Raw genomic sequence first — 12,437 nt, forward strand, 5'->3', positions numbered from 1 at the left:
CTGAGGAAGTCCAGTTCCCGCTCAGCCCAGTCAAAACTGTTCGCTGCTCTGGCACCCCAATGGTGGAACAAACTCCCTCACGACGCCAGGTCAGCGGAGTCAATCACCACCTTCCGGAGACACCTGAAACCCCACCTCTTTAAGGAATACCTAGGATAGGATAAAGTAATACTTCTTACACCCCCCTCCCCCTTAAAAGAGTTAGATGCACTATTGTAAAGTGGTTGTTCCACTGGATATCATAAGGTGAATGCGCCAATTTGTAAGTCGCTCTGGATAAGAGCGTCTGCTAAATGACTTAAATGTAAAAATGTAAATGTAAAATGTACAAAACTCAAAGTAAAAGATGCAAAAACTAAACTTAAGTGCTTGTTTTGTCACATACACGTATTAGAACTATTTGAATTTTAGCAACCAGGTAATGGCGGCTGCGATTTCTGTATAGTGCAGCTTTAACGCCTTGATCAGACTGACAGCCATTGCAGCATAATCGATTCTGCAAGTCAAACTGTTTTAGTTGATATGTGTGCAAGTTCAATATTTACCTTTTGCTACTATTTCTGTCAAGTCTACCTATAGAATTTGATGCATACGTTAAGACTGTTTTCGTTTTTACTAAACAGTACGTTCTAAATAGTACATACGGTGTGCAGTAATTGGCAAGACAGATTTCTAACACGGCCACTGTCTCTTTAAAAATTGAGGGCGCGTGGTCTGTGTAGAACAGTTGCCGACTGGGATAGCCTACCGTAACACGCACACTGAACCAGTGTGGCTACATCTCTGTCAGCTACCAAAGTGATCCACGGTACAGGCAAGTAAGTTATGTCGGTATTTAATATTTTTCCCTTGGTGAAAACGGAATATACGAGTTATCTTAATATAACCACGAGCTGTTTAGTTATTTGGATTCGTTTAGCGGTATATTTTCATCCATGTACCAATGAATCAGCTAGCAAGCTAACTTTCAGATAACGTTAGCCAACTCATTTTGGCAATGTTAGCTAGCCTAACCTTCCCGTTTAAAGTGTAGCTAGTTAGCGTCAGCTTTGTGTTGGTAAAATAGCGAACACGTTAGCACACTTTCTGGTTTAAACAAACTCAATTGCCAACTGTTAACTTAACTAGCTAACGTTAGCTGGCTAACGTTGTCATTGCAACCACAGCCGCTTGTATGCTAACATTAGCTTAGTTCTAGCTAACAAGCTAGCTGACCAAGGTGACTAAGTTCTGTATTTACTATAACAATATACACCAGTCTAACAAATGTACCGACAATTGATGGCAGTACTAGCTATAGCCATCACCATGTCCCTGGGAAGTGTATCAACCACATGGCTAAAGTTAACAGGATGGTTGTTTGTAGCCAGGAACAAGTAGCTATATTGTTTGCGCCTGTCGGTCGTAACGTTGCATACCACTCTAGTCCAAGTCTCGCTGCACGTACATCTTGTGCAACAGCTGTCCGCATTGGTTAGGCTAGCCGTTGACTGAATAATAGCCAATTCCTGACATCTGTTCCAAGTCCAAAATCACACAGCCCTCTTCCATAGGTCACATTTGACTTTGTAGCTGATATCCTACTGCAGCAATATTATTGGTACTGTTATCTAGAATTGTGCTTCCTCTAATAACCATCCTAAAACAATTATTTGCTATATTAAATGCAGTCTTCATTTTCTGTTCCTACAGGCTTGTTTCCCCCTCAAATCTTCTCACACGAGTTGTGTTTTGTGCAGGGTCTGTTGTAGCCATGCCTGCAAAGAAGGCTCTGAAGAGACCGAAGGAACGTAAACCAGAGGAAGTAAAGGATCCTAAGAAAGTTAAAGGTAAGCCACTGACTTGAGTCCATTAAGCCAATATGAAGTCTATTGTTAATGTTCAATCTCGTTGTCAAGCTGCCTACTTGAACACTCCCCTAGTATGAGTCCTTTGAAATGGAATCATCAAAACACTGCTTGTTATTTGCGCAATTTCCATAAAGATACTACAGTTTGGATTAAATAATATTGTTGGTGTCAGTTTCCCACAGCAGCCATGGGCAGGATAAGGGTCTGGTTCTAGTGCTGGGCCAAGGGGACGTAGGACAGCTGGGTCTGGGAGAGGACATCATGGAGAGGAAGAGGCCGGCCCTGGTGACCCTGCCTGAGGGTGTGGTGCAGGTGGCGGCGGGGGGCATGCACACAGTCTGTCTCAGTGACACTGGAAATGTGAGTGAAGGCAGCAGATCCAACTTCAACTGTCTCAAGATGCAGCATCCAATTTCATAAATCCAGATTAACCATGCTACTGGTCTTTTTTTTTAAATCACTGAAGTTGGAGACTTATATCTCCCTCACTAACTTTAAGCATCAGCTGTCAGAGCGGGTTACCGATCGCTGCAGCTGTACACAGCCCTTCTGTAAATAACCCATCCAACCAACTACCCATCTCATCCCATATTTGTTTTTGTTTTTCTGCTCTTTTGCACACCAGTATTTCTACTTGCACATCCTCATTTGCACATATCACTCGTGTCAATTGCTAAACTGTAATTACTTTGCCACTATTGGCCTATTTATTGCCTTACCTCCTTACTTCATTTGCACACACTGTATACAGATGTTATTGACTGTATGTTTGTTCCCATGTTTAATTCTGTTTTTGTCGCACTGCTTTGCTTTATCTTGGCCAGGTCGCAGTTGTAAATGAGAACTTGTTCTCAACTGGCCTACCTGGTTAAAATAAGGCGGGAGAAAAAAAATGCTCAATTGAGAATATCTATTGGAAATGCTTTTTAGTTCAGGCCCTGTATTCATGTATTGGCTCAGAGCTTTTATTTCATCAACAATTATGAAAAATACTTGTCTCTTACTTTTTCCTGACGCAAACAAATGACGATAATGAGTTGAAATGCCCTGAAGAAAACGATAACGATTAAATGTTTTTTCATTTTAGTTGACAAATGTAAAGAGACGAGAGTTCCATGTGATACTAATTGACATCATTTCACATGAAGCTCCTTTTGAGCCGTTTGTGTCCCATCATAAGCATACATGCCTTTGTGGAATATAATGCGATCCTCTCAGTGGTCTTTCAGTTGCAGTGGTTGATTAAGCTGATCTGTCTGGCTCTACCACACACACACAGCTACTAGGTCACTCCAGTCACTTCTTTTTTGAACTGATGTGCAGCCAGGACACTTCAATTGTAACTAACCTCAACTAGAACCAATAATGTTTACTCTCTTACATATAGGCTATTTTTGCTTTGATCACATCAGAAGCTCTATTACCATGTGCGCTGTTTATTCATCTGCTGATGCTCTCGCGTGAGGGAAATGCGAGTGCTTTTGCTTTTATCTGATTGGAAATATTAAGGCTATTTGTTGAAATATTAGGAGTAAATTAATAATTTTGGAATTGTTGGAAAGCTCAGGTTCTCCCATTTAAAAATAATAATAAATAAAAAAGGGGGGGAATCACTGTTTACCCACATCACGAGGTTATGATGGGGAGAAGATCTGAGCTGTATGGGCCCAAATTCTTTTACTAGTAGCCAAGGCTTTGTAGCCTATATGATAAATAATGGCTGACTTTTGTTACAATCTGTTACAAGCAATGTTGCCAGCTATGTGGGAATTGTAGCCTTGTCCAAATAGGCCTATCTTAATGTGAACACTATTGGGGGTAAATATACATTTGTTTATGGGGTGAAAATGTAGAGGGAAATGTGACAAACTACGAAAGAGGAAATTACTAAACCGCCTGATGGCTAAATCTAAAATAGCTGTGAAAATGAACACTGGCTCATAGTAAGTGTGCTGATCTTATTTAAAAGGCAAAACTGATCCTAGATCAGCACTCCTACTTGGGAGACACTTTGTGAATATACACCCTGGACTAAGATTAACCCGGGACTGAGAAACTGTATCTTAAGCATATATGACTTTGCTTAGTAACAAGATGCTTGTCACTGGTGTAGATCTACACGTTTGGCTGCAATGACGAGGGTGCTCTGGGTCGAGAGACTACAGAGGAGGGCTCTGAGATGGTGCCAGGAAAGGTGTCCCTGGACGAGAGGGTGGTTCAGGTGTCCGCTGGGGACAGTCACACAGCTGCACTCACAGACGACGGTGCAGTATACATCTGGGGCTCTTTCAGGGTGAGTAGGGGACAGGGTTTAACCGCTGTCAAACACCCTGGAAACTGTTTATGCACCATTCTGTTACTCAAATAATCTTAAATTGACTTTCCATTGACTTGCATTGCATCTGCCTTTAACTAATCAAATGGAATACAATTTTATTTGTGACATGCTTCGTAAACAGGTGTGGACTAACAGTTAAATGTTTACTTATGGGCTTTTCTCAACAATGCAGAGAAAGAAAATGTAAAAATAATAGAAATTAATACAATAAATATTATTGTGTAATAAATACACAATGAGTAATGATATATATACACAGGGTACCTATACTGAGTCGATGTGCAGGGGTGCGAGGTAGATATGTACATGCACTGTATAACTAGGAATAAAGTAACAGATAATAAACAGTAGCAGCAGCATATGCCATCTCTATCATATACCAAATTCAGAGAACCTGCTATTCTCACATTTCACACATTGTCCCATTTGCATTAGGATAACAGCGGAGTCATTGGTCTACTAGAGCCTATGAAGAAGGTTACTGTGCCTGTCAAGGTCCCCATGAAAGGGCCTGTGATGAAAATAGCATCAGGTGAGAAATGGGGGCTCTGTCCCTAACCTTTATGGTTTCTCTGCTTAAGTTCTGCTTGCCCAGAGGTCTGGACCACGTTCAATAAAAATATAATGATTAGAACTGACGTGATTCCTTCTGCGGGTCAGAGGCATGTTTGTCCTACATCTGAGCTTTCTACCATATCGTTTCTTGCTCAATGCTGCCCTGGTTATAAGACCATATTCATGACCTCTGACCCCCAGGTAATGACCACTTGGTGATGCTGACCGCAAGCGGTGACCTCTACACATCAGGCTGCGGAGAGCAGGGGCAGCTGGGAAGGGTGCCAGAGCTCTTTGCCAACCGAGGGGGCAGGAAAGGGCTGTGTATGTACCAACTGAAACCATTTACCTCTGACACTGTATTCATTCAGCTGTAGTTTGGGTGTGAGCACTCATATGATGAATGGATATCTGTACCACTATTCTCTGTTTTGACTGCTATGGGTGACAGTCAGGACATGTGTTTCTGTATGATTATAGTGCGTTTGCTGATACCTCAGATTGTGAAGGTCCAGTCTAGGGGCAAAGTTCACTTCACAGATGCCTTCTGTGGGGCTTATATGACCATTGCTGTGTCAAAAGAAGGCCACGTCTATGGATTTGGACTGTCAAACTACCATCAGCTTGGTGAGCATAAGATAAAAATGTATTCGACAACCTTTAGAAATACTGTAGAACTTGGTTTATCCTCCAATTTGAGCTTAATTCATCAACTATAGCTAGGTTTCCATCCAATTGGCAACAGATTTTCATGTGAAAATTGAGAAAACGGGGCCTCCCGGGTGGCGCAGTGGTCTAGGGCACTGCATCGCATCACAGCGCTAGCTGCGCCACCAGAGACTCTGGGTTCACGCCCAGGCTCTGTCGCAGCTGGCCGCGACCGGGAGGTCCGTGGGGCGACGCACAATTGGCCTAGCGTCGTCCGGGTTAGGGGGGGGTTTGGCCGGTAAGGATATCCTTGTCTCATCGCGCACCAGCGACTCCGGTAGAGGGCCGGGCGCAGTGCGCTAACCAAGGGAGCCAGGTGCACGGTGTTTCCTCTGACACATTGGTTGGAGGCGCGCTGTGTTAAGAAGCAGTGCGGCTTGGTTGGGTTGTGTTTCGGAGGACGCATGGCATTCGACCTTCGTCTCTCCCGAGCCCGTACGGGAGTTGTAGCGATGAGACAGTAATTACTAGCAATTGGATACCATGAAAATTGTGGAGAATAGGGGGTAAAATTTAAAGGAAAGAAGAAAAAAAAGAAATTTTTGTAATCTGCATAAAGAAATATGAACATTTTTACTTTATGGTGGTTGTCAATATATGCTCATAAAGGCATTTCCATCAACATTTTTTTTTATCTGACATGTACTTTACTTGCATAGAAAGGTTGGCTGGGAACCTGGTTATTTATGCACACTGAGTCTCTGATCTGCTCTAGAATTGCAGTTGGGTGTGTTGGAGAGTCACACAGTACCCATTGACCATAGACCTCTGTACTAATGTTTTCAGGGACCAAACTCATCAACACATGCTTCGTTCCAATAAAACTTACCACCTTCAAAAACTCCACCATTAACTGGATTGGCTTCTCAGGAGGACAGCACCACACAGTTTGCCTCGACTCTGCTGGTAAGTGCTTCGGGGCCCATATTTTATTTTAAACGCTCTTGATCAGATCAACTATGTCAGAACTTGGACTGTTCAAGAATCTGTCAACTGCATAGTGCAGCACAAATTGGGAAGATACAGGATACAGAGATGTCTCCTTTCTCTGTCCTCTTATAGGGAAGGTGTACAGCCTGGGCCGGGCAGAGTATGGGCGTCTGGGTCTGGGCCAGGGGGCAGAGGAGAAGAGCGAACCCACGCCTGTGGAAGGACTGGATGTAGCCCAGGTGGTGGCATGTGGGGCATCGGTCAGCTACGCTGTCACCAAACAAGGTGAGGTCATAGCTAGTGTATTTCTGGTTTATAAAAAATAGTCATCTGCTGATGTTGTGCATGTCTACATTTATTGTGTGTAATTGTGATAGGAATGACTCCAAGGCCATTGTGTCTATATGGTCCACTGATGTGTGTATTTATTGCAGGGTCTGTGTATGCCTGGGGTATGGGCACTAACCTCCAGCTTGGCACAGGTGAGGAGAATGACGAATGGAGCCCTGTAGAGATGACGGGCAAGCAGCTGGAGAACCGCATAGTACTGATGGTGGCCAGCGGCGGGCAGCACACAGTCCTGCTGGTCAAAGACAAGCTGGAGAGTTGATGTATCCTCAGGCAGGGGAAGGTTGACCTTGTTGGTCTGCACCAGAGGGATTTGTGTTAAATACCTACACGTGGGGGAGGGGTTTGTGGATGAATGTGCCTTCCTGTGCAGAGCCAGGTAAGCCGTGGAGGGAACGTGATGGGGCAGGGGTGAGACTGACTAGTCTGTTAAAGAGGGCTCAATCTCACACTCAGTGCAAAAATCCCCTGATGTATTTGGATGTGGTTCAGTAGATCATGATCATTAAGCAAGAGAAACACTTTTTAAAAATCTAGTTTGCTTAGTTATTTTTTTATGACAATCTTTAGGATGCCAGTATGTGTGTGGGGAAAATAGTGGACGAGCCTTTTAATGAAATCCCGAGTCACAGCCTTTTAAGATTCCAATTTTTGTTCCAAGCAATAACCCCCCCCCCCCAACGGCATCAGTAAGATGAGTACTAGTATTTCTTGTCAGCAAGGTCCTTTCAGTTGAAAGTCTGGCCTAAGGTGTCTTGAACCATGTAGTTGAGACAGCTGTTCACTGTACCCCCTTGCACAATTATTTGCTGGTCCAACTCGGAAATAAAGTACAATTTTACTGTTTGGAATTATTTTTTATTTTTTTTGCACACTGCAATGGCAAACTTTGTCCAGGGATTGTCGCTGGTAATACATTGAGGACCCAATAACAGATGGCCATAGTGATGACTTGAGTAAGACAGCCACACATTTATCAGTCCGTCAACATATATTTCTATAAGGCAGACAGTGTAAATTAAAATCACTTGAAGTTGCAAATGATTGTTCTGTGGCATAGATCAAAACCACAGGCCGCCTTTGTGCTAGTGAGAAGGGAATTGTTGTATTTTTGTAATGGCGTTCATCTGACTCATGAAGTATGTGGGATTGTCTTAAAAAGCCCTAGTAGCTCCCATTTTTCTCAAAGCTTTGAAATGCTAAAGAACCTCTTATAAATGCAACGATTTTACAGAGTTACAGTTGGCTCCCGAGTGACGCAGCGGTCTAAGGCGCTGCATCTCAGTGCTTAGAGGTGTCACTACAGACCCTGGTTTGATTCCAGGCTGTATCACAACTGTCCGTGATTGGGAGTCCCATAGGGCGGCGCACAATTGGCCCAGCGTCGTCCGGGGTAGGCCGCCATTGTAAATAAGAATGTGTTCTTAATAACTTACTTGCCTAGTTAAATAAAACATTTGACACAATAATTGTTAGCAAAGGTGTCCGCTAGAGATGGCGTGCAGGAGCTTTCAGAGATTTGTGGTTTTGCATGATGTTTACTTTTATGCTAATTAGCATTTTCGAATCAGAGTAAATACAGCCGAATATATTGATAAAAGTCACCTTGTCCGAGAGCGCTTTAAATGGTTATCAAAACGTCACCTCCACTATTCTTTCGCAATTCATTTTGCTCATAGGGATGGCTGAACGAACCAGAGGTAACTCATTTCCGGGTTGTAGGACTCAAAGCTGGCGAGTTCTGTTGCTCGGCAATATTGCCTCAAAGAATTATCATGGCCTTTATGTATGCCGTTGACCAAGCATGTTAGCGTTGCAATCTGACTTTGTTGCCTTATTAAGGCCATGTTGCAAGTTAAATTTGCCAATATAAATAGATTATACACCAATTGTAGATGGCAATAAAAAGATAAATTGCCCTGGCTGCCAAAGAAAGAACTGAGAAGGTAAGTAACGCCCCCTCAAGTGCATGCCGCAGCATGTGATTTTGCCTGTGACGCTCATTAAGTGAAAACGAGCTGAATGTGGACAACATCTGGTGAAGAGGCTAGTTCTACAAACAAGTGGCTATTACTCCTCGGCCTGAAGTCATAATATAAAACGAACATGATCTGCTTGAAGGTAATTGTCTATTTTATACTTGTACATGATTTTTGTTGGTAAAAGGCCTGAAATTGAAATTGCTAGCTGGCTTCTGACTTATTCATCCTACTTCACTGGCAAGCTGTATCAGGCAGCTTTAAATGCGATGGAAAAACTAATAGCTATATTTGCTAAACTATCCATCTGATTGATAAAGTTGATTAAAAAAATGCCGCTAGCTAGATTGAAATTGCTGGGGGAAAGTTGGCTAATGTTGCAAGAAAATTATAATATTTGCTAGCTATAATACCTACACTGAACAAAAATATAAACACAACATGCACAATTTTCAAAGATTTTACTGAGTTACAGTTAATAAGAAAATCAGTCAATTGAAATGAATTCATTAAGCCCTAATCTATGGATGTCACATGACTGGGAATACAGACATGCATCTGTTATCACAGATACCTTTTAAAAAATCTAGGGGGTTGGATTAGAAAACCAGTCAGTATCTTGTGTGACCACCATTTGCCTCATGCTGCGCGACACATCTCCTTCGCATAGAGTTGATCAGGCTGTTGATTGTGGAATGTGGTCCCACTCCTCTTTAATGGCTGTGCGAAGTTGCTGGATATTGGCGGGAACAGGAACACGCTGTCGTACATGTCGATCCAGAGCATTCCAAACATGCTCAATGGGTGACATATCTGGTGAGTATGCAGGCCATGGAAGAACTGTGACATTTTGAGCTTCCAGGAATTGTGTACAAATCCTTGCGACATGGGGCCATGCATTGTCATGCTGAAACATGTGATGGGAGCGAATTAATGGCACGGCAGTGGGCCTCAGGATCTCGTCACGGTATCTTAAAATGCCACGAGCCATACACACTATCTGCCCGGTACAGTTAAATCCGGAATTCATCCATGAAGAGCACACCTCTCCAGCGTGCCAGTGGCCATCGAAGGTGAGCATTTTCCTACTTAAATCGGTAACGATGCCAAAATGCAGTCCGGTCAAGACCCTAGTGAAGATGATGAGCACGCTGCTGAGCTTTCCTGAGACGGTTTCTGACAGTTCGTACAGATTTTTTTTTGTGCAAACCCAGTTTCATCAGCTGTCCGGGTGGCTGATTTCAGACGATCAGCTTCTTGATATGCCACACCTGTCAGGTGGATGGATTATCTTGGCAAAGGCAAAATTCTCACTAACGTGGATGTAAAATCGTGCACAAAACTTTAGAGAAATAAGCTTTTCGTGTGTATGGAACATTTCTGGGATCTTTTATTTCAGCTCATGAAACATGGGACCAACACTTTACATGTTGTGTTTATATTTTTGTTAAGTATACTGTTGTGAAGACTTTGGTCAAACTTCTTCGTTCCCCTGCCTGTTTTTTGATGCACTGGTGACTGAAAATATGCACAAGTTCACTGCAAATAGGCTGTGGTTTTGGTATAATTTGGCTGAGTAGGCTTGTGCACATTTACATTAGTGTTTCATTAGTTATCTAAGTAAGTTATTGACTTATTTGTGTTTTTGGTGGTGTTGCATTTCAGATGAAGAGGGAGTTGGATCACTAGAAAGCAGCATACAGACTGATCAGGGCCCGTATTCACAAAGCATCTCAGAGTAGGAGTACTGATTTTAGGATCAGTTTTGCCTTTAATGTAAGGGGAGCTGGTCCTAGATCACTGTTCCTACTCTGAAGACGCTTTGTGAATACAGGCCCGGGAAGAAAGCTGTTGCCCAATACCTTGCACAACAGTCTTTCACCACAGAACCCCAGAGGTACAGTACTACAGTCAAAGCTCATGAACTTAATCTTTGTATGTTAATTTCCATATCAATGACACTATCAAAAGGGTTGAATTGTTCAGCCTCATGTACAGTGAACATGGCTTTGGTGATGAAAGGTACATAATGCATTTATTGTCATCTCCTTATCAGGCCACTGCATGCTGTGAAATGGGCTTGGATGGTAACACATCTTCAAGCTTCCTGACTGAATATTGGGGTCTTCAGTGGTTCTGGAAGCAAGGGCTTTACCTGGGAGTACAGCAACAGTCTCGCAGCCATTCTGTCAACATGTATAGTACGCAGGCCACTGCATGCTGTGAAATGGGCTTGGATGGTAACACATCTTCAAGCTTCCTGACTGAATATTGGGGTCTTCAGTGGTTCTGGAAGCAAGGGCTTTACCTGGGAGTACAGCAACAGTCTCGCAGCCATTCTGTCAACATGTATAGTACGCAGGCCACTGCATGCTGTGAAATGGGCTTGGATGGTAACACATCTTCAAGCTTCCTGACTGAATATTGGGGTCTTCAGTGGTTCTGGAAGCAAGGGCTTTACCTGGGAGTACAGCAACAGTCTCGCAGCCATTCTGTCAACATGTATAGTACGGAACCCACTCAAACTCATATAAACTGCTACGGACGCCAGCACTGATTTATATTTACTTTGTCCCATTCTTTAATCTTGTTTGAGATATATATTTTAGTTGAGACACCTGTATGAGAGAGATAATTAAAAATGTATTCACTTTAAATCTCAAGCTCTACGTGTATTTGTCTTGATGTTTAACTTATCACAGGAGTTAGTACAAATTGAAGACCAACATGCTATGAAAAAGTAGTTTTGTAATCTTACAATAAAAAAATTAATTGTTTATACAAAACTGTATTGCATTTGGTCATCCACAAAATGTGGCCATTGAAAGTCTTTGGATAGCTGACAACAGGGTGGCACGTTTTTGTACGTGCTGCTCTAGAGTTCCATAGCCCAGCATACTCATCTAGAGGAAAGGGGGATGGACACAGGTTAGTTTTGATAAAAGTCTGGTTGATTTTTACAGGGTTGAGAGCATGAGTTGGAGTGAGTACAGTAAATCCAATCTGACCATTGGCCCTGGATAATATGCTAGCATCACACAAGAAGACTGCCATAGTGAAGGAGGTTTACATAGTGCATCAAGTATACTATTATGAGTGGAGCTTACATCTCTGTGCTCTGGAGAGATCGCAGGTAGTCGGTCAGAAGGCTCTGGAGGTCCTTGAGAGAGACGGATAGAGGTAGTGAGTGTGCTTGAAAGAAAGAGCCCTCACCCCTGACCTACCACTGGCCCAGGGCCTCCTCCCTAACCCTCTAATCACAGTCTCTGACGATCAGGATAAAGGTAAGACCCAGATGCAGACCGTGTTGCTGTAATAAACATTGTTACTTCAACGGGGGCAAAGGTACAGGACGACAGGCAGGCTCAGGTCTGGCAGAGGTCGGTAATCCAGAAACGGGGCAAAGGTAAAAGACGGCAGGCAGGCTCAGGGGGCGGCAGAGTGGTCCGGCGAGCGGGCTCAGGGTCATGACAGGCAAGGGTCAAAACCAGGAGGATGAGAAAAGAGAGACTGGGGAAAAGCAGGAGCTGATGCAAAAAAATGCTGGTTGACTTGACAAACTGGCAACAGACAAACCGAGAACACCGGTATAAATACACAGGGAAGATGGGCGACACCTAGAGGGGGTGGAGACAATCACAAAAGACAGGTGAAACATCAGGGTGTGACACTGACAGGGAGTTACTCCAGGAGTAGACTATTGTATGTTGCATAGGGCCTCTCCACTTC

The 12,437-nt window shown here is 43.2% G+C and overlaps 1 protein-coding gene and 1 long non-coding RNA gene across 5 annotated transcripts; both read left to right on the forward strand.

Annotated features, from left to right (window-relative positions):
* The first annotated feature begins 709 nt into the window (after window positions 1–709).
* On the forward strand, window positions 710–7,575 carry rcc1 (regulator of chromosome condensation 1). Of its 4 annotated transcripts, none has more exons than XM_023980430.2 (10): window positions 710–814; window positions 1,693–1,829; window positions 2,023–2,210; window positions 3,964–4,143; window positions 4,624–4,720; window positions 4,945–5,067; window positions 5,224–5,370; window positions 6,238–6,357; window positions 6,514–6,666; window positions 6,816–7,575. In XM_023980430.2, exons 2-10 carry the CDS (start codon window positions 1,754–1,756, stop codon window positions 6,989–6,991), a joined length of 1,260 nt encoding a protein of 419 aa, XP_023836198.1. In that variant the 5' UTR covers window positions 710–814; window positions 1,693–1,753; the 3' UTR covers window positions 6,992–7,575. The 4 variants fall into 4 exon arrangements, with proteins under 4 accessions (XP_023836198.1, XP_023836197.1, XP_023836199.1 ...); XM_023980429.2 differs by having other exon boundaries at window positions 711–818; XM_023980431.2 differs by having other exon boundaries at window positions 713–818; window positions 1,740–1,829.
* A 1,106-nt stretch (window positions 7,576–8,681) lies between these two features.
* Window positions 8,682–11,428, forward strand: LOC111958582 (uncharacterized). The gene is made up of 3 exons (XR_002876561.2): window positions 8,682–8,850; window positions 10,374–10,605; window positions 10,765–11,428. It is a non-coding gene; the product is annotated as an uncharacterized lncRNA (long non-coding RNA).
* The last annotated feature ends 1,009 nt before the right edge of the window (window positions 11,429–12,437 follow it).

The sequence above is a fragment of the Salvelinus sp. IW2-2015 genome, linkage group LG35 (assembly GCF_002910315.2).
Source record: "Salvelinus sp. IW2-2015 linkage group LG35, ASM291031v2, whole genome shotgun sequence".
Taxonomy (NCBI): domain Eukaryota; kingdom Metazoa; phylum Chordata; class Actinopteri; order Salmoniformes; family Salmonidae; genus Salvelinus; species Salvelinus sp. IW2-2015.

What these genes read in the sequence shown, in the direction of transcription:
- rcc1 (XM_023980430.2), top strand. Translation starts at nt 1,754, where the DNA reads ATGCCTGCAAAGAAGGCTCTGAAGAGACCGAAGGAACGTAAACCAGAG. An exon ending in ACATCTGGGGCTCTTTCAGG is followed by an intron (nt 4,144 to 4,623) that starts GTGAGTAGGGGA and finishes CATTTGCATTAG; the next exon opens with GATAACAGCGGAGTCATTGG. An exon ending in AGTTTGCCTCGACTCTGCTG is followed by an intron (nt 6,358 to 6,513) that starts GTAAGTGCTTCG and finishes GTCCTCTTATAG; the next exon opens with GGAAGGTGTACAGCCTGGGC.